At 38.0% G+C, this 22,223-nt stretch overlaps 1 protein-coding gene across 46 annotated transcripts in view; it reads right to left on the bottom strand.

The window, feature by feature from the left end:
* Positions 1 to 11,413: 11,413 nt before the first annotated feature.
* The window catches only part of SORBS2 (sorbin and SH3 domain containing 2), a 142,919-nt gene continuing 132,109 nt past the window's right edge, over positions 11,414 to 22,223 (bottom strand). For 24 of the 46 annotated variants that reach the window (XM_068186879.1, XM_068186878.1, XM_068186882.1 and 21 more), the window contains 5 exons: positions 21,126 to 21,236; positions 18,898 to 19,005; positions 15,361 to 15,410; positions 12,568 to 12,674; positions 11,414 to 11,803 (listed from right to left, as the gene is read on the bottom strand). In XM_068186879.1, the coding sequence (XP_068042980.1) occupies positions 11,742 to 11,803; positions 12,568 to 12,674; positions 15,361 to 15,410; positions 18,898 to 19,005; positions 21,126 to 21,236 (438 nt within the window). In that variant the 3' untranslated portion in view covers positions 11,414 to 11,741. The remainder of the gene's footprint in view (positions 11,804 to 12,567; positions 12,675 to 15,360; positions 15,411 to 18,897; positions 19,006 to 21,125; positions 21,237 to 22,223) is intronic. The other 22 variants (XM_068186894.1, XM_068186895.1, XM_068186897.1 and 19 more) reach the window with 3 other exon arrangements.

Raw genomic sequence — 22,223 nt, 5'->3', positions numbered from 1 at the left:
TGATTTTATGTGTTTGGCTATGTAATCTTTTATTGCTACGTGGAAACTAACTGTCTTTTCAAGAGAAAAGCTTATATTTACTAAAGGGATAGCAAAGAGATCAAGTGGTGTTGAGACACTTGACTCTTGTTCTTTCCAAGCCTTAGGTGCAAAAGGTAAACATTTACCACTATATTATTATTGCTTGTGTCCGTGTAGGCCAAAATACGTGTCTGGATGCTGTTAGTATGCCAGTGGTGGCCAACCATACCTCTCTTCTTGTGCTGGGTTGCATGATAGAAGTCAAGTACTGGCAGGGCCCAGAAAAGAAGAGACCGAGGAAATAAAGTGATTAGGACCAGGGAAACGAGCAGTGGAAGTGATAGAAGTAACATGAGGCCTTCCAAAGGGGTATGTTAAATTGTAATTTAGCAGATAGCAGTAATTCTAGATTCTTAGAAGCTGTTGGCCAACTGTGTTTCAAACGTGACCCAGTCAGCTTGTCCTGTGTACATCTTGCTTAGACAGTGCATCCTTTCTTTTCAGACATGTGTTTTGTAATTGCTATTCAAGTCTCATTCATGGGATATAAATTACTGTATCCACACTATTCATAGACTAAAACTGGCACAAAACGCTGTAGTATGTCCCTTCTATGTTAGTTATAATTAACCTTTTTCTGCTTCTTAACTAATCAAGAGAAAAGGTTATAGGCAAGTGAATGTATTGGGATTACATATGCTGCTGCTGGAGAAGGAGCTGGTTCTATTCAGTAGCACTAGATGTAACAAAAATTTCAGAGAATTTTGCAAAACTCAAGACTAAGAATAGATCCCTAGTACAGATTGTGCGACTAGAGGAACCCATCAGGCACGAGGCAGTAGCAATGCTTTTTGGGTTGCATTTTGTCTAAAAATTATTAGATGACAAGACAGAGCTTATTCTTTTTGGAGTGGTAAAACTGTCAATGAAGATCCTGCCTATATTGTATGTCCTTCTCCATGGAAACACTTGTGTGTATGTATGTTTCTCCCTTCATATATTTTTGTTTCTCCCTTCGTATATTTTTGTCAGTGAAAGTTATATTGGGAAAAAGATCTGAAGTGTCAAGAAAAGAACACTGATTTCTTGGTTAAAAAGAAAATGTGTCCCTGTGTGGTTGTGATTTGTACATTATTCCTGCTCTAAGATTTTAAATTTTTTTCCATCTATAATTTTAATATTATTATCTTTTGACTGATTGAGAATGTCTTATATTGTAAATGACAGATAATAAAAGTCTGGGAATGCTATGACTATCTACAAAATATCTTTAGGAAAGGCAGAAATAAAGTGAGAGGCAAAGCTGCTCATCCTGTTTGGATCTTCTTCTGAAGTTTCTCCTGGTTTTCATTATAAGTAGTTCTTTTTAACCACACCTTTATTCTTGGCTGTAAAATACTGCTTTTGCATAGGGCTCTTCAAATATAGCAGAACAAAGTGCTTGTATGCAACTGTACTCCAAATGTGTGTCTGGTGTTTCCCTAGGGCTGGCTACAGGTTTTTTGGAGGCATGTAGGCAACAAGGAACCATAAAGATTTGAACTGTGGTCCATGGTGGCTCATTCTGTATTGCTGTACTTGACAGGCTTTTCCATCAACCCCTGTCTGTGAGCTTATGTGCATTTGTGTCTATGAGAGAAAGATATCCTTGGGTAACAGGTATTTACAGTTGTTCTGTGTTAGTGCACCGACCCAAGACCTCTGTCTGGGAAGCTTAGGAAGAAGGGAAAACAAAAGTTCATTCTCCCTTAAGTCTGAAAAAATATATGGATTTTTTTTTTCCTAAGTACAGAGCAGTCAAGTGTTTCTTCAAAGTATGTGTCAAACCTCTAGATCAATACCTTGACCTATTTTGTGGTCTCCCAAGAGATAAGACTCCATACACAAACAAATGATGAGATTACATGTGAGATCACATGTTAGGTCATAGTCACTTGTAGTCCAAGTGCCAAAACTTCTGAGTATTTTTCTCTTAGAAACAGGCATTAGAATGTCTTTTAATATACAATTGTTATCTTATGTTTCATAAAGTACTGCATTCAGATCTATTTTTCTTTCACTTTGTGGCTTGGCTTTAGCATTTTAACAGCAGTTGCTATGGAAGAGTTAGCCATGTTTATTGGGTCCTGACAAACGGCAACAGCTGAAAGACAAATATTGTATTCTGTTTTAAGTATAAGGTGGGCCCTGAGCCAGAGATTAGCAGCTTCAGAATATAGCTAGCCACAAAGCTGGATCCTCGGGTCCTGACGCACACTCTAGTTACTCAAGCAGAATGCTTAAATGTAGCTAGATACTGTAAATATTTTCCCCATTACTATCTTGATTAATATCTTTTTGCTTGTTTAAAGGACACTGGCAGCTTGTTCATGTCCACTAATTAGTTTCTGATCAGCAAAAGAAAATGCCAAATGAAAGTAATTAATTATGTTTTTCACACTTTGCCCTGACTGGACTTTTTGCTTGATTCTGTTCAGTGACTATGGGAGTAAGTGCACAGAATTGAGAAAACATTTGCAAAAACTGGCTGTATTGTGAAAAATGATGAACTGCAGCAAGTATAAAAACAGCAGAAATTTAAGCAGGACAAACTTCACATTTTATCAACATGTAATAACTGTATATGAAATGGTAGATGTGAAAACTGTCAGATATGCATATCCACAAGGAGTCTTAAAACTGGTATTAATATATCCACTATTGCTATACTCCAGCATGTGGGGAGTTAATATAGTTCATACCATAGCTGGGAATTTTTGTTCTCGAAGTTTGCTGGTACTGTGGAAATCCAAGCCAGAATTTGGGTGCAATTCCTCCATGGCTTTTCAAAGGGTAATCCTCATTCTACAATGTGAAGTAAATCATGGTATTTACAGGTAGTGCTTTGAAATGTGAGTAAAGTCTCTTAACAAAAATCTCTCTGGAAATAAAGACCTGGAAACAGTTTTGCTTGCAATCCTTACCACTGACTCCCTCTAGCTAAAAAGCCCCACCAAACAAACCAACCACCAAAACCACGGAAAATTAAAAAAACTCTTCAGAAATAAAAAAAAGTCTCCCTAAGACTGTTTTTTTTACCCCCTCTTGCCTGTCCATTGTATTTCAGCAATTTCTTGTTTAGCATTTCTCAGAGCTTAAAAGTAACTTTCTAAAGTCCACTCGCTTGAGGGAATGCCAGAATGTTTAAAGTCAGGATCTTCTAACAACCTCCAGTAAACGTGCTGTGGGAGCTGTTAGGTAATGTAAGTTTTATGGCCTGATGCAGGAGACCTCATCTTTGGAAGTTCTGGATTTCAGCAATGATGTCAAGTTGCTGAGGTCTTTTGGTAGACATCTGAGTAAGGCAAGAACCAAAGTATGAGAGCTTGAATGGAATAAAACAGAATTGCAGTAATTTTCAGTAGTAAAATGTTTCCTATTCCATGGATGCCTTTCCCTCAATAGTACTTTTGCCTCTGGAGCTGACAGGAAGAGGAGTGGTAGAACAGGAGGGAAAAGTAGGGTAGGTCACTTGTATGGGGGGGTTGAGTGAGCAGCTGCACAGTGCTTACTTTCCAGCTGGGCTTAAAACTAGGACAGTCAAATTTCCAGCTGGACTTAAAACCACGCCCTTCGGGGTGGACAGGCGCATAGAGCCTGAAGGACTTCTTTGGGCTTGCTGTAGCTATGTCTTCCCCTGTTGATCTTACTCTTGACTCTTTTTAGTCTGGTCTGACTGTAATAGTTACCTTTCTATGGCTTTTCTGGGGAGCTGTCATTCATGGAAGCACAGGATGTGTGTGGTGAAGGTGGTGCCTTGTGAGGCCAGCTAGAGCAGAGGCTAGACAGAGTTAAAGGAATAAAGTAGGTATTTATTATAAGGCCTTCAAAGGATACACCTTGGGCAGTACAAGAGCCTGGCCGTGGCTCCACCCGAGATGAACACCGAGTCATGCGTTTTCACGCTTTTATAGGTTTTGGTCCATTTACATATTGGAGTTAAGTGTCCAATTACAGCTTCAGGTTATGAAGTCCCATCCTCCCAAATTGCTCTCAATTCCCTGCTGTTTACACTTTTTGGGCCTGAAGCTGCAACAGTGTCCTTGGTTCTCTGGCTGGCAAAAGATTGTTTTGCCCAACTATACTGTGAAGAGAACTTGCTAACACTTTATATGAAGTTCAGTGTTATATACTAATGCCATACAGAATCTGGAAAATATGAAAGCTAAAACTTAAGGCATCAAAGGAAGAAGGCTGACAAGGCTGGCTCCATAACATGGCCAGGTGTCCTGTTTATAGGGCCTGAAACAGCTCTCTCTGGTTTTGTCTGGCTCTGAAGTCCCAAATACAATGTTCTTTCTTCACTAGCAGCCACCCCACCTCTCTAGTTTTGTTGTGTATTAGGGATTTTTTTTTAAATTTTTTTTTAAATTTATTTGGAAGTTCTGTTTGGATTTTCTGGTGGTGTTTTTTTGTTTTGTTTTAGAGGAGGAGGCTGAAACATCTGCTCTTTCTGTAACTGAGGTACAGGATGTACCTGTGAATGTATGTCTATAAGGGAAACAATTTATTTTCATTTAGTGCTGTTTTCCCTCCTGCATTGAAGCAATGTTTAAGATCTCAAAGGACCAAGGACATCTTAGCATGAATGCTGTACAAATAAGTTGCAGGTTTTATGCCTTGAGGAGTCTTGACTCAAAGCCTGCACTGTTTGTCACTCTGCAATGAAATAGATAAACAAAGGAAGTGTGTGTTGCAAAGAATGGTGAAAGTTTGGATAGTTGGCAGTACTTTTAAGATCCTGTGCACAGAATTTATCCCTGGTGTGTGCAACTGAAAAGTCAGTTTTCTGTAAGAGCTTAAACTGCAGAGGTTTTGTAATTAAAGCTGCGATGGTCAGAAGTTATTATCTGATGCTGATGTAGGTTTGGGACAGTTTCTTTCTTCGACCACTCTTCTTTAAAATGCCTTTTGACTGAAATGGTAGGTACAAAAATTTTGCACCCCTATGTAGCAGTATGCTTGTTTCAGAATGTGAGTATGGATTGGTGACTAGCAGAGGGGTTTTTTGTGCATCCTGGGTGGTTCTGATGGCATATGACTGTGATACTTTCTGCTTCAGATTGTCTCCTGTGCTGCTTTATGTCTTGTACCTCAGAGTTGGCTGCAGGAGCAGTTGAAATTAATCTATAAATAGTTCCTTGAACTCTTCCATGGCATATAAATATTGCTCTCTACTACCCCAGACGTCCTGGGCACATTCATTTGTCCTCTTTTATGGTGTAAGGAGGGAAGGGCTCATTCTCACCTGTTCAAATACTTCCAGTTACATGTGAAAAAACCCCCTATCTATAACAGATGAATCTGTGGCAGTGTAAGAAAAGCCTCTGGTGGGTATTAAGCCAGCTGGTATTTGTACATGTTTCACATTACAGTTCAGAGCACTAACCCAGGGAAGCATGAGTTGGGTCTTTGCATGCTTGGGGTTTATCTAGCAAATCACAGTGACAGAAGCGGTGCAATGACCCACTTAGAACGACATGTTCAGGCTTCTCAGTGTTCCCCATCTGAAGTACTGGCTTCACTTGTATGCTTAACTCAGGGGTGAAGGAAAAAAATCACAGTGCAAATGACTGAAGGCTTGGTTATTTTAATAGAGCAGTTTATTTCTTTGGTCCTTAAGTGGCACTTACAGAAAGTCTTGAGACAAAATTACTCCATTTTATATTAATGTAAGATGGCCAAAACAATCTTGAAGGACCAGAGATCCTTTAAGACATTAAAATAGCAAATTTCCTTTCCAGTCACTTGGAGCTAGAACTTGGACCCCAGCGTGGACACAGGTGTATACTGGACTCTCTCTTGCAAAGGGAAACATTGGCCTGTGAGAGAGAAGTGAAACCCCTCCTTTTGGAGGGAACTATCAAGAGCCACTGCTTGTAACTCTCTGGTAATTCTTCACTGGTAGAAATAAATAATTACAGTATTCTTGGGATGTTTTTAAAGTGGTCTACTGATTTATCCGATGGACAGAAAATGTAGGAGGGTTACTTTGCTATTTGTTTATGGGGGTGATGAAATAATGGCTTCCAAGTTTGTTATTTGTGTTGGCAGCAAGAAACATAAATTGTTGAGATGTGAGTGTCTGTACTGAGGATAGCAACACATTTTGTGTTGTCAGTCAACACGTCCCCCCCCTGCTCTCATGTCACTTGTGATGTAATGCTATTCTGATGTAGTGGAACCCTCTGTGCTCCTGATTTGTAATTAGATGTGACATCATGAAATAAAGGTTGCTCAAAAAATTGGTATAGGATAGTTGTTATAGGCATTAAAGCTATTTTAGTAAGAATGCTTTCTGCTTTTTTGTGGTATAAAACAATTGGTTACCACAAAATTTTGCTCCTTTGTGACCCCTGAGGAAACAAAATCTAAATATCAAAAGGCATATTTCTTTATACATTATATATGGGATTCTCATTGATGCAAATGAAACAGGAGCTGGGTGCAGCTGCACAGTGTAACTATTTACAGCACATTTGCACTAGAAGTTGCACCTGCAGGATTGTTCAGGTTCTTCCCTGGTTTCATCACCACATAGTAACTAGAAGCTTTTGCTATTTCTTTTTTATGTTTCAGAGGTGACACAAACCCCATAAATGAGAGCCTAGCAGTCACCAGTATCGCCTTCTTTGGCCTAATTAGTTTCTGACTTTGGGAAGTGCAAGCAGGAATTCATTCATTTCAGTGGATTTCTGTCATATTCTGCATAGATATGTGTGAAAATATTTTTAATTTTCAAAGGAATGTGACTTCAATATGTGGATGAGAACAATATATTCTGTTGGGCAATCTTTAGCTAGAGCTTGGAAACTTTATCTGGCCATTACAGGGAGGATAAAAGTAAAATGGCAAATTCTGCATCCAGTCAAATAAATGGCATGATGTTGATTGATAATCAATAGAGTTGCAGAAGAAAGTCTTGTTAATTCAGCATCCCTATTTACTGTGTATGGATAAGGTACTGATTTCCATTGTGTTGGTCTGGCAGTTCCCTGCTGTGTAAAATGGATGGATTTAGGTGTTGGTCTGATTGGTATTTACTGGTAGTAGCAATGGATAAAATAATTTTCTTAAGCTAACTTGTCAGTTAAATACTAAAAAAGGGAGCTATCTGCTCTGCTCTGTTGGGGGAACGGTTAAAGAAGTGGATTCTTGTCTCTGTGTGCACTCACAGTTTTCCATATTATAAAATCAACCCAAACTGGACATTCAGTTGTTCTAGTGCTTCTTCCTTGGGCAATTTTAGTTTCATGTTAACACAGAAATTATTACCAATACTGTGGGATCTGTTGATTTCAAAGGAGCTCGCTGTTAACTGGAGCAAAGGTAGGGTTTCACCCTGTAACTATTAATGCTGTAAGGGACTATACTTAGCAATGACCTAAGGTCTCTCTAGAGCTACTGACTTCATGTTTCCAGCTTCCCATGGGCTCATGCACTGCTTTTTCAACTGCACAGGAAGCACCTCGTGTTCCTGTCCGGGTTCTGTATATCAGCATTTAAAAGGCAACTAGTAAATACCAGGCATCGCAGAATTGACACCATGCTTTGCTTTGGCACGGGTGACAGAATGTGAGACCGGCTAGGCTGACCCTTTGCTTAGTTTGGGATATAGATCACTACCCTGAACTGCTCGTGGATTAGTCTCCCTGGCTTGTTGATATGTTATGGGCTGTCTTGCTTTAGGAAGCCTTTGCCTCGGCAGCAAATATACTCTCTGCAGGGTAGCGACTGAGGTCAACTGGTTTTTCGGGATGCTGTGGTTATATTACCTATTTGTCTGTAATGTAGTGCAACTCTACAGCAGACTTGACTTTATTGCACTGGCACTGCCTTTTCTTAGTCTGCAAACCCAGCTGCCAACTCATTGCATTAAAAGCAAATCCCAACAGAAATCAAGAAACATGCTCCATATGCTGACAAGAGAAAAGGAATTTGGTGTGATATATAATTATCCAGAAAAATCGGTGAATTACTGAGGCTTTTAATTGATCTTTTCTCATATTTTCCTAGATATTAAACTGGCTGGCCTCCAATTCCCCAGATGTCTCTTGCTGTGGCTTTTAGGATGAAACACCACTACTCATGTGGAGTGGCCTTCATGATTTTATAGGGGCCTATCCAAGGAAACTCAAAAAATACTTCAGTTTGTTCCTTAAATAGTGTAGTTGGGATTTCAGCAGACTTAGCAGAATTGAGTATGTTTGGTTTACCTGGATATACTTAAATATTTCTCTACTTTTTGACTAAAACATTAAGAACTACAGTCTTCCCCTGAAGTGTCAATGGCTTGCTATTCTCATTACAAAGGCAAATATTTTCCCCTTTTTCATTCATTTTGCAATTAGCAGAGGATTCTACTCCACCCCTTAACCACTCAGACCCTTAATGATCCAGAATGTCTTTATATTACTGAGACTATACTAACGAGCTGGTGTTATTAGGCTAGTTTTTATAGAAGACTATTAAAGCACAGCACTGCCTGTTTCTGACAGTTCTCACAGGTACCTGGCATAAAGAGGACTTAAGTGATGTCCTGTGCTGGCTCACCCAGCAAACAGAAAGGGCAAACCACACAATGTTTGACTGCATATGCCAGCATTTGGTTATTGGGCTGTGAGAAGAGAGATGCATGTGGTGGGGTTAAGCTAGATTAGCAGAGGAAGGGAACGGTCATTTCAGTCCTACTGACTAAATCAGGCCTTGTCCCGACTGAAAGCGCTCCCAGCACTGACAGTTATACTGACAAAGGAGTTTCTGCTGGAGTTTTAACAGCAGTCCTTGTTCTTAACCTCCCTGTAGACAGGTATCACTTTCCGCTACATATTTATTATTTATTTAGAGATGTTGGTGGGCTTGCATTTTCCAGCCCAGCAATTGTGAAGAGGAAACAGCATACATCATACTTGAGGAAATGGATTATTTCTGTCCAAATGCAGGTTGCTGTCGTACTGGGTTCTTTAGTGGTAGAAGTACCCCATACACAGCATTTGGGAAGAAGCAGCCTGGCAGGAATGGCCAGCGTGGCACGATGAAAAAAGACCAAAGAGCCACTCTGAGGCTCCAGCAGTATCTGTGCTACCAGGCAGTGAAAAAAAATTAAAAAAAAAAAAAAAAAAAAAGAAAAAAACCAAACACCCCCCCGCCCTGCCCCACCCCGCCCCAAAACCTAGAACCTGCTTTGCTTCTTGTTGCAATTTTTTTGGACAGTTGTTTCTTACCAGGCAGAGATGTCCCAAGTGTAAAATGTTCCCCAAAACCCAGTGTTTTCCTTAATTCTCGTTCCTGTTCTGTCATTTAACATGGGAGTTCCTGTTTTGCTTTTGTTGAAGGATTAGGATGTAGGAACTTCTGGCATGTGTAAAGGGTTTATACATTGTGTGTTTTACCTTTGTGTTTCTGTGTGGAGGGTGGTTCTGGCAAGAGAAAAATTATCTCAAATTGACACACTCTATGCACAAAGTCCATGTTGCTGCTTTTGCTTTCAGGTGTTTTGAGGATGACCCAGAAGTGAACCAAGTGAGAGCTGTGTGGGCAATGCTAGTGGCACATATATATATATATATAACTGGTGTAGGCTTGATGAGGGGTGTGGGGGTGTGTGTGTAAGTACAAGGTGTACTAATATTTGCTTATAAGCTTGAAGAGTTAAGCACTTTGCAATACTTAAGTGACAAGTTACTTGTATTTGGAGAAAGGATGGGGGCAACAGTTTTGTACTCCAAGCAAAATTTATTAGAAGTCTATTCAAGAGAAAAAAAACCACAGAGACCTTTTGCTTGTAGGAATTCAAAGTCAGTTACCTGAAAGCCAGGTATGAAAAACCTGCATTTTGCTAAAATCAGATACAGAGTAGAAACAGTACTTTTTAAATATCACAGGCAACAGATATTTAAGTCCTCAATCATAAATGGCATCAAAGATAGTATTAATCTCACAGCAAAGCTGCATGCAGATCTAGTTTAAAATTGAAAGCCTTTGAATATAAAGCTTTTGCCATGAAATCTGCAATAATAAAGGTATGCTGCACAAAGATGTTTCTTTACCTTTGCCTTAACGACCTTTCTCAGTAATAAAGACATATGTACATTTAGATTTGGCTGGTAAACCATATTATAATTAATAAAATTTTGCCTAAAAGGCTATCTTACAGAATTGCACTATCCAGATGTGCTTATGGTAAACAGAGAAAGAAAAGAAAAACACATTGAAATGTTCTGTATGTGAAGAGGGCAAATAAGAAACTTAATTTTTTAAAAATCAACAACCAAATGGCTCTGTACAAAAAAGCAAAATTATGTACAAAATGCTACAGAGACTACATACATTTTGATAATTTTGTTCCTTTACCGATGAAAAAATGCAGCAGAAGCTTTTGCCATCTATAAGGTGCCAAAGAAACCAAATCCAAATTTTTATTTTTATAAAGCCGTAGTCATTATCATCCTGTGCCTTAATTTCATTTGCTATTTATGCTTACCTTTGCTTATGGAAAATTTATGTTTTCAAACACTTGTTCATTCAGACAGAAAACCAAAACCCAACACCTCTAAAATATATTGGTTTTAATACTTGTGACTTTTTTTGCTGTCTAAATTCCTAAAAAGAATGTGTAACTTGGGTTTCATTAACATACATACACATATATAGTGAAATAAATCAGTACATGATGCTTGTGAATATTTTTCAGGTGGCTAGGTTAGGAAAGAAAAAAACCAAAATCCAACAACCCTGTGCACTAACACGGTTTACGTTCCTGCTTCTTTAATTTCCTGATAAGTAAAAACACTAACCTCTTACACTTCATGTTGCTTACTATTACAACATTTTGATTACAACCATTTAATATCAGACATCAATAGCAGGTTATTATTGTCTATGCTTACTGTCTTGCTCTTCCTTAAATCCTCTTTCCCAAGTCTTCGTGCCTTTTGCACTTCTTACTTTTTAACAGAAAACACTACAGGTTCACTACAGTTTTTCATTAGGGAAAAAAGAAAAAAGATTTAGCCAATACCATTGCACCCATTCAGAACACTTGCAGTTCTTCCATTTTTCACTTTGCTTGCTTGAGATTTTACAATCACTGTGCATTTGTTACAGCATACAAGTGCAGGCAAAAAAAAATCTATATTACAGTTTGTCGTACATTGTAAACCAGTACAATAGGCAAACCCGTGACACAGCAATGTGGAAGCAACAAATGCTGCCAAGCTAATAAGAATGTGTAAAATCAAATTTTAAAAAAATAGTAAACAGCAACTTTCCTCTGTATTACATGCATGCTGAAAAATTCCCACCAGACTTCATGGTAGTACCACAAATGTTCAAACCAATATCAATTTTTCACCCCTTCCCCCCTACCCCCCATGGCAACTCATTTGTGTACCTGGCATCAGGCTTTTCCTATTGTGTTTCACATGACAAGACTTTAAAGCAGGGAGTATTTAAATGCTGAAATGATTCCTCTTGTCTCAGAAAAGCTTAGTTATTCACACTGTGGTCGTTGCTGTAATACTGCTGGACCGGTTTGGCGGGTGGGATGGGATGAGGATGAACTAGATGGCCTCTATTTGAGACTGCAAGCAAGAAAACAGAAGGCCAGCGTAGCATGTTTTCTAGCAGCTTTATGCAGATGTGTTGCAGAGATGCAGCATAAATAAGTAGAAAAAAAAAATTCACAGCCTCTTGACATAGTTTCCAGGGAAAGTACCAAAGAATTTGGTTCTTCTTGAGGTTCCTGTAATTAGAAGCAATAGATGAAAGATGGGAGTAACAACAGAAAATCACTATGTAAGCATGGCCTTCAAATTTTTTATGTTTAATACTGCACAAACAGAATGATCTAGAGTTCCTTATACTATATAATTTTATTTGTGAGGTTTAACAAAGTGTAATACAGGAAGCAAAATGCAAATGAAGAGGCATATTTGACTAAATTGTTATGCCCAATTAAAAGCTGTGCTAAAATTCTTGGTACATAGAAATAATTGAATTTCAACAACATAAAATCTATTTAAATAATGTGAATTTTTTAAAAATGAAGAACTTGTCAGATGATTAAGTTAGCTGCTGTGTGCATGAAGGTTTATGAAATGATTAAGCCACCATATCTACACCTGGTTATGAAATTATCATTTATTCAGTAATACTTGGGTTTCACAAGTGGTCAATGCTGTGGATGTATTCCCATGAGAAGGTTTTGAATTGCCTGGCTTTTATAAGGAGAGAAGTAATACATATTCCATTCTGTGTCACAAATGACAACAATGCTGTACAACAATCCGGAGCCATGTGTCAATTTGCATCTATCAATTTCAAAAGACAAAAGTGCAAAATCACCTGCTAATTTCAGTGGATTTTGGTTGGGATTTCTCCTGATAAAGCCAGTTTCAAGTTTATTACACTGAATGCCAAAAATCAAGTTGTTTAAAAGACACTACACGAAGAGGGTAGCACAGGTCAGGGGGAAAAAAAGAAGAAAGCAACCAAATTAAAACATACCCACAAACCATCCATCATCACATTTTTCCATCACATCAATGACATCTCCCTCTCTGAGTTCCAATTCATCTTCGTTCCTAGGAGTATAGTTATATAGAGCCTGAAACCTTAAATAGGACAAATGAGGCATTTTAACAAGAAGTAAGAGTTCCTTGCACTTTTGCTCAAGTAAAGGAGCTGGTTTAAACATTAAGAAGAAACACTTCTTGCAAATAGAGGGGAAAATGACTTTTTTTTTTTTTTTTTTTGCCTGGGGGACTTGAGGGTTAGGAAAGTATAGTAAATAAAACCTTAATTAGAAAGAAAACTCATGAGACACTGAAGACAGGGTTTAAAGACAATGATGGCTCCTCAACCAGTCGTTTCAAAACCAGATTAAAAAAAAAAATAGTGTTATTTTATAGTTCAGTAACCAAACAGAGGACTTCTAAAGGACAGTCTAGATGTGCTAGGCCTGTAACCTTCTGTGGTCAGCACCTAACACTGTGGTTCTGCCTTTAAGCTCTGAGAAGCCAGTAGCAGCACAAGCGAGGGTACCCAGGACAGCAGCTCTCACACGCTGTCACTGTCGCTGCGGGAGCTCCCTGAATCAAATCAGAGGACAAATGGATGGAAACTCAAACAACATTCAAGCCCTAGCTGTGCTTCTACACCTGGCCAGGGCTGCAGATTGCAGGATGGAAGGTGGATAAATGGCAAGAGGTGTGCAATTACTAAATCACTGTATTTCATTCCTTGCCAGCTTTTAATTAAAGTTTTTTGAATTGAAAGAATAAACTCTCACTAGGGGGAACTGAAGGTTCTTGGGCTGACAGCCCACAGGAAGATTGTTGCACAAGCCTGTGAGTCCTGCAGAGTCAGGATGGGCCTTTTTTCCTAAGCATCTGTGCCTCAAATTTGACTGTCTAAAAAGAAGCAGGGTACAACTGCAGAAATTGGGAAAAGGATACAGTTTTAATTTCAGATTACTGAAGCAAAACATAATTGTATCCATCCTTTTATCTTAAAACAGTTCACTGAGTTTTAAACTTAATACCACTTTCCCCAGTAAAACAAGACAGCCTGCTCATTGATGTGTTTATCATTCTGGCTAAGTTTTCATGGCTTAAATAAGATGTATACTTTAGTAAAAAATTCCTGCTCCTGAAAGCCCAATCTGAAAATCTTATATACAGACTGGTGCAAGGTTTAGTTTCATGATGGTCATCTTGAATAAACTACACTTATTTTTCACATTGCTGGTTTGGAGATTAGAAAAGAAGAAAATGTTCCAAGAAAAAAACAACCAAACAAAAAAACCTTAATTTCTTGTCACTGGCAGTCATCTTCTCAAGCCCCAAAAGTCTCTTTTTATATTTTAATTACACTAACAAAATAGAAAGAGACTGGTAGTTTAAGCAATTACCTTTGGTAATTTGTGTAGCAGTCAGCAAGAACAATCTGCAAAAAACTAGGTGGCAATAATGTTTTCTGTTATGCTTATCATCATTCCAGGAAAGCACAGCTATGGTGATATTCCAAAAATTAATTAAATGCAGCTTCCAAGGGGAAAGGATTTGCAGATGTAATGTGTCATGAATAGGATTCAAGCCAATTACTTACTCAAGTACAGTAAGAAGAACTTCCCAATGAGGTCTCTTTGTACTTTAGGAATTGAATCTTAGTAATTTCTGGATAATCCATTTAAAAAACTCCTTTGTAGTGATTTCATTCTCTCTATGCTAATCTAAGACTTTTGTAAGTATGAAAACTCTACTAGCATTTACAATACTGACAGAAAACATATTCAAGAGAATTTATATGTAAATTTAAATATAAATTTAATATATTTCCCTTTTTAATTTTAGAAATCAATAACTTTAGTCATGAACTACTTAAAATATATTGAACAAAATGAATTAGAAAATTATTGCTTTCAAAACCGAGTTAGGTGCTTCAGTATGCTCAACAATACCAACAGGAAATAGTGGTTTTAGTGAGGCTGAATATCCAAATCTAATTATGTATTTGTGGTATATCTATCTGGTAACTTTTTGCCCCTCTTTTTCATCTTCAAAGGAAAACTTAAAAATATTTTTAGACGATAAACCTTAGGTACATTTTATGAAAAATGATCTAATAGGGCATATGCTGAAGTGCTCTGATGCTAAAGGAAGAATGGCTACTGGTTTCAGTGATCACTGAAGTAGGACCCAAGTGCAAAGCTGGGGGGCGCGGGGATCAAGAGACAATCTTGCACTGAACTTGCATTTTAACTGTCAGTTCTGAAATATTTCAAGCACTTAAAATAAGACTTGAGTTCCAGGTTGTTCTCCAGTTTTCAGAAAATATTTTCTTTTATCTCATATTTGAATTGCACTTGTAAATCACACCAAAAAGTGTGAGCCTGTGTTCCTGTGATCAACATTATTGAGTTACTATTTTACTCTCTCTTGACATCCAGAACTGTTTCTGAATAATTGTATCAAGTTAGTAAAGCAGATCAGTTGAATCAATGTTGAATCTGTAATTGTCATTTTGCTGAGAGAATAAAAAAAGTTAAAATCTCTTCTGTAAATACAGACAATGGAGAACTGTTAAGTTGCCATGTCTGGCTGCACTGAATATAAAATTAAACATATAAGGCTTTTTCTCTCTGGGACTTTCTTGGCTATCTTCCTACATCATGCAGTTATCTATAAATATGTGAAATCTCTTCATAATTGTACTTGGCAAGTTAAAAAATTATCTGATGGCGTGCTGGCTGTTGGTTAAATGTTAGGTTTTGGTTTAGTAGACAGGAATTATACTTACGGTTCCCCCCCACTGTGTATATTTTCATGAGAAAGCACAGGGCGCTGTGGCTGAAATGAAATGATTTGAAATGTAATAAAGATTTATAGTTTAAAGTTCAAATAGTTGGATAGGGGTGTAACACACAGTTGCTCAAGAGTTTATATTCTACCTCGTGTAAAACCATGGCCCATTCTGCCCCCCCTTCTAACTCACAAGAAATTCTTAAGAGACATGACAAACAACTGAACCTTGGCACATTTAAAGATCTGATTTTTGCAGGTCATAATAAAAACTAAACAAAACTGTGAACTTCATCAATAGTCCATTCTATTTATAGCATAGTACAAAGCTGGAATAGAACCCTGCTGCCTCTTCACTGTGAAACAGAAATAACATTAGAAAAATCAGATGCAACTGATGAACATCATACATTTTTTGGGTGAAATGTATTTTTAGATAAGCAGAAATAAAATCTCCTATACATAATGGCAGAATCTAGAATATTCACAGACGAACAACATACCAATTTACATTACATACACAGAGTACTAACTTGGCAGGCAAAACATGCTATGCTTTAACTAATTCTGTTTCATCTCAAGCCATGCGGGCTGTTGGGAGGCAAAGAACAGGAAAAAAAAATTTGAAGGAATACATTTAATTGTGTGAATATAACAATTAACACTTTAACAGAAAAAAGTAGTCTGTATTTCCAGTGCAAAGCTTTTTGAAAGGAACTATGTTCCTTCTTAATGGAGCATTACTGAGCAATAATATTCAATACATCTGGATGCAATGGAAATGAAAAATACTAACCTTCTACAGAAATCATATCCTGCTTAGAAAGTCATTGATTTATACTGGTTAGAATCTGGCTGGGGCCAGAAAGTGCAGGAGCAGCTGCTTGGAAAAGCTCTTGATATGAGCAGGGATCATATTCTCTGTTGACTGAGGATGCCCTCTGGTCACTCTGTAGAGACAAATCTGGGAACCATATCTGTTTTGGGAATGTGGATATCAAACACTGCTCATAGCACTTTCTTTCATGAATTGAGTAAACTGAAACCCGATTTTAAGCCATGGAATTTGTTTGATTGCCCCATGGTTCTCTCTTGCTTTGACTATTTCAGTCACACTTCTATCACTCTTGAAGATGATACAGTCTTCCAAGAGAGAAGGCAGCCATAAACAATACACAGGCTGATGGCAAAAATTGAACAGAAAAATACAGGATGTAGTTTGTTAGGTTTCTTTCCCTTATTTTATTTCTCAGCATCTCCAGATCAAATTAGTTACATTTCTTTTCAGCAGTTTCTATGAATATGTGCCGAAAATGTTGTGAATAGTCTGTACTTAACAGTCTATAGAGTATAACTTTTAAAAGGTGCCTAAATATGCAGACGGGTAGACTACAGATTTTTTTTTATTTAATTCATATTATTGAATGCTAGGTGGGAAAGAGATTTTTCAAAGGAAAAAAAATTGTTCATACTCTTTACTGTCTTCTCTCCCTCACTTAACTCTGCTCTGCCAGTGTACAAGAAAGATGGATAATTTTTCCTGAAGAATAAACAGTAAAGATTGCAAATTAAACAGATCTCAGTAAACCTCCTTCAATTGCTGTCTTGTCAAGCAAGAGGAGAATAGTCAGAATGCTTTGTATTTAGCCTGAAGTCTGCCCTGATTTGCTGCTAATCTTTCATCAGGTCTGTAACTGAGCTGAATGCCATAGACAGTCAGAGATGCAAAAGAACTCAACCGAGGTTAAGGACTTCTCCTATAAACAATGGAAGTAAAAGTCCTAAACAATGCTACAAAGAATTTAATGCTTAGAACATAATAGCAGGAAGAAACTGAGTAGGTTAGTATTATCTTTTTCTGCATATGCTTCTAATTAACCACTGTAGAAATAGATAAGAATCAAGGTGACTCCTGATTTTCAACTTTGTTATTGCTGCAGAGAAAAGAGTCTTGTGACAAAATTACAAAGCTTGGAGAAATAGGGTGAAGTGATTGGTGGTCTGAACAGGGGGACCTTGGTGCTTGCTCTCTCTTTGGATGTATTCCACAGTAATACCCCAGGTGACATCCAGAAGCTTTCTCCCTTTTCTTTCCCTAAGCTCTCATTCCACATAAAGTTGCATTGGCTAGACAAGGGACTGTTAACAAAGATGCCAAGTTTTCAACTGCACCTCAGTTTACCAGACTGTCCTATTTCCTAGAAAATATTGCAGGACCAAATCCCAAAACATTATCAAGTAAATGGTCCCAGTTGTATGCCTGATTTTCATGCATGATTGATACTGGACTTACATATAAAAGTTCTGTAGAGTCCTGAGTATGCAAATTAGGTGCATGATATGTGCTCTTGTACTTTTGGAATTAAAGTAATAAAAACACTACACACTGACCAATTCACTCCTCTTAATATACTGGTTACATGTCATTCATTTGGAGTAATGTGCAAAATTAAAATAGGGCTTAATCCCTTTTTTAACAGCTCTCATTCCTAGCTGGTCTTTCTGTTAGATGGTGTTTGTCTGCTACTACGAGAATCCTGGCCTTCCTAGGATTGAACTTTCTTCATTAGTGAAGAAAGATCTGTCCCCTCAATACCTGGAAGCAAACAGAGGTCTGCCAAAAAGCTAAGACTTTGGAAGTTACACAAAGCTGCATATCTTAAACTAAGATTCAAATTTTAAAAAGGGAGACACCAAAAAGATGATCGCCTAAAATCAGCAGCAACAGCATGGAAAACAATCCCATTACCAGTTTTAAGACCTAAATGTTAAGAAACCAATGCAAAGGACAATTAAATCCTAAACTGAAAGTAAAGCATAAACCATAAATTCTCATCTCCTATCGTTTAGGTTGAGGGTGGGTTTTTTGTGTTTGTTTCCCCTCCCCCCCTTTTTCATAATGTAGATTATCTTTTTGAGCAAAATCCATGCAAACTCTAAACAACCTGACTTCTGACTTTCTGGCTAGATGAAAATATTAGAGTTGTATGGTGTGTATGTAGAGTTGTACGGTTACATTATAGATAAGAAGTGAATGGTTAAAGAGTATTAAAATCTGGAATGCTTGGATAAAGAGGACAGTATTGAGTGAACAAAAAAGTAGCAGGAGAAAAACAGTTTGAAAAGAAGGACATGGATTCAAAACCAAAAATTCAGTCTGTATACAGGCAATGGAGAATCATTCTTGTCTCTTAGAAGCTGTAATTTTAATAAACTAAAAATGCTTTGAAAGAGAGGAGTAATTTTAATAAAACTAGACTAATTATAAAGAACCAAATAAAAACACCTTGTAGCACTGGAAATACCATGCAGTACTGCAGAGATACAGTACACTACTGGATTTATATAGAAAAGTTCAGGCATACACAGACCTGTTGCCTTTATTCAATCATAGCACAGAAGCACAACAGGAAGAAAACACAGCATACTGATAGTATTGAGACACTTGGGTAAAAGCAAAATACTGAAACACTAGACACTGAGCTCCTTGTCCATGGAAAAGCTGTTATTGCACACTGGGCATCCAGTACCATACCCTGTGTGAATAGTTGTGACCTCTGACAGGTGAGCTGCAGGATCTCTTAGTCATCACTGGGCTACGAGGAGGTTTACCCATAACAAATAGCTCCCTCTTTAAATTAGCCTAGAAGAACCACAAAAACTTTGTCAAGCGAGAGTGTAAGAATGAAGCATCATGGGATTTTTTTGTTGCTTCATTCCTGCATGCAAATCTGACATGCTTTTCCTGATTAAAAAAAAGCAACTGTTGCAGGTAGGAGGGGTGCTATCAGTATACAGTTTTTCACTGCTACCACTGTATCTTTTTTCCTCAAGGGTTTCCTGCTCTGGCACAGACCCTTACATGTTACAATTAAAAGTTGAATCCTGTATAGCATATGCAATTGGAACAGTTATTGCATGTGTACCCCCTGAAGTAGCTCAGATAGTGACACAGGAAAGCTCAACAGCACAGTGCAAATTACATTCACCATTCAGCACAGAGCAAATTACATTTGCCATTGGTTTTTCTAAGGTAGCATTTCTGCTACCTGCATTCCTTGTTGTTATACAGAACACACCCCTTGGATTTGCATTTAGAAAGCAAGTAAATACTTGGTGGAAAGTACTTCATGAAAGTATCCTCATTTTGTTAGCATCACTACAAATCAGCTTCATGTTTGTCAGAATTCAGTTATTAAGGGGTGTGAGTGCAGCCCATGTGAAATCTCATGGGCAGGGGTGAGTCGGGGGGAATGTGAGGAAAAGGTAATTGTGACTGTCAGTAGAGACTAAACAAAAAAACCCCAGCCCCCTCTTAGGAGAGAGAGGTGAATAAGAACAGCAAAAAATAAAAAAAAACCAAAAAAACAAAAAAAAACCACCAAACCCCCCCCCCCCCCAAAAAAAAAAAACAAACCAAAAAAACCCCCAAAAAACAACCAAGTGAGGCCAAGGAGGCAGAAGAATGTCAGCATTTCTCCTTAGGATGTGTCTTCAGCTTCTTTTTTTGGAGAACACATCCCTTCCACTAACAAAATGTGAAGTGACACTTCCCACCCATAGCTGCTTGTATGCTTGTATTCCATTTAGTTTTAAGCTACACAGCAAATATATATATATGTGTGTGTGTGTGTGTGTGTGTATACATATGTATTTTTAAATTAACAGAAGTTACTGAAGTATCAGTATATAGTTTCAAAAACATATAATCCTTCTATTTCTTTTCAGCTCGGATTAACACACCTTGCTCAAATAAGGGCAAAGAATATACAGGTCACCTAAAAAGAATTTCAGTGTAGATGAGGAATGTTCTTAATTTTTATGGTTAGGCTAAGCAAAAGCACCAAAAGCACTCTACCAACTACTACATTATAAAAAGCTGCACAAACAAGTACAGTACTCTATTTTGCTCCTTCTTTGAGGTGGAACAAAGCTAAGCTCATGACAGATTCATGTCCTGGAGAGAAGCCTTATATTTCTTCCCTGCTTCAGAAAAAAACCAACAGATCTGTTGATCTTAAGACTTCTTTAAGTACATTATATCTGTGTTTTCTGTGAATGCACATTGTAAAATGGGGTAGATCTTAAGAAAAGAAAAAAAAAAAAGGAGTGTATGACATAGATTTAATCACATAATGATCACTTTTCTAGGATAGTTTGTCTTTACATTACTTTTTCTCCTTTTCATGAACAGACAAATGTTCTGGAAGTCAGCACTGCAAATTAGCTTTGTCTTTCTAGAGCAAATTTTCATTTTTCTGCCACAGAATTTCAATGCTGACACAAACTGTAGTCCCAAAGAGGGAATAATCTTTGTCCGGTCCTTGACTAACAGAATTGGTATTTAGAACATGACCCTCTGCAGTGGTGCTGTCCTGTGAAATGTATGACTTTTCTCCCAGGCTTTGGATTGAAATTGAAAACAGAAACACAAATTTTATCTAGTTTCTGCATACTTGAATACAGTTCTGTTTCATTCAGTTAACTAAGTTACATTGCTGTCCTGGTATGAACTTGAAATTGAGTAGAAGGCTTTCTGCTTTCCTATACTGGTATCTCCTTAAACTATTTAAATTTATTACAATGGCTATAGTTTTACCTTATGTTTCACTTGAAAAAGGCCTAACAAACCTGTGTTTCTTATGTTATTTAATATTAGTAAAGAAAGCAGAACATCTGAGAAGATCAAACTCAGTGTTAGCCTTGCAGTTGTTTAATAGACACAAAGATTTACAACAATCCATATTCAAGAGGTGCAGTTACCTTTAGCTGTAGTGAGTCTTTCTCCTGCTGATGTAAGGGTTTAGAGAGGAGAGGAGCTGAGAGGGAAGCAGTAGACAGGGATATTGTAGGAACGGAGTGGGAAGTAGGTGCCTTGGCAGAGGGAAATGGAAGATTAGAAGAAAGATGGAAAAGAGGATCAGTCTCCTGATGTTCCAGCAGAAAGCAGAGCTGGCTTAAATGTTTAAGAAATATGAGAAGTAGCAGTGCTATAAAACAAAATCAGCTGAAGGATGTCAAATGCTCATTAAGGAGACATGTAACTAACCTGAACAACCACAAATCTCATGCTAATCTTATTATTAGTCATCTACTTTTCTGGAAGACATTTCTTGCCTCAGAAAGCATTAAAAAGTTGCCATTTGTGGCCATGGATTTCATGGCTCTTAAGTTTTTCTCCTGTGTTTTTCAGGTCATTTAAGGGTAGAAGGTAATTAGAGGGCAAAATGTAATTAAATAGTTTAACATTTGGCCCGACTTTCATGCTGACAGTGAAAGCAACTACCGGAATAGTCTGTTGAAGTAAATGCTGGACAGAAAAAAGTATAGTTACATCGCGGCATTTAATGGCCAGCACACACTTGGGATAGTTCAGTGATGTACTGTCCCAAAGAGGAACGGGGGAGGGCTTCAGGAGGAAGCATTTGTGTAACTGCCAAACATAATCTGAGCTGTTACTGTTAGTCAGATCCTCCTAACAGAGGCTGCTATAAATACATCAGCTGGAGAGCTGACACATGCCACGCACAAACCGCAGAGTCTCTGCAGCAGGCACAGAGAGTCCCTCCCTCTGGAGGCTATTGACAGCATTTGCTTGCTGGGGCCTCTCTCTCTCAAAAGGGGCAGCACACAGTGGGCTAGTAGGGAAATGGTTCACTGGCTTTTCACATCAGAAGCTCCTCGGCAAACAGCAAGGACAGGAGGGAAAGGATCAGCACAATTGATACATCATAGAATTTACAATGGTGCATATGCCTGCTTCTGAGAAGGGACTGTCCCCTAACACGGAGAATTTTTAATCATAGAGTTATAGAATGGTTTGGGTGGGAAGGGGTCTTAAAGATCATCTAGTTCCACCCT

Source organism: Anomalospiza imberbis, chromosome 4 (genome assembly GCF_031753505.1).
Source record: "Anomalospiza imberbis isolate Cuckoo-Finch-1a 21T00152 chromosome 4, ASM3175350v1, whole genome shotgun sequence".
NCBI classification, from domain to species: Eukaryota; Metazoa; Chordata; class Aves; order Passeriformes; family Viduidae; genus Anomalospiza; species Anomalospiza imberbis.
This window is presented reverse-complemented; position numbering and strand designations above follow the sequence as displayed.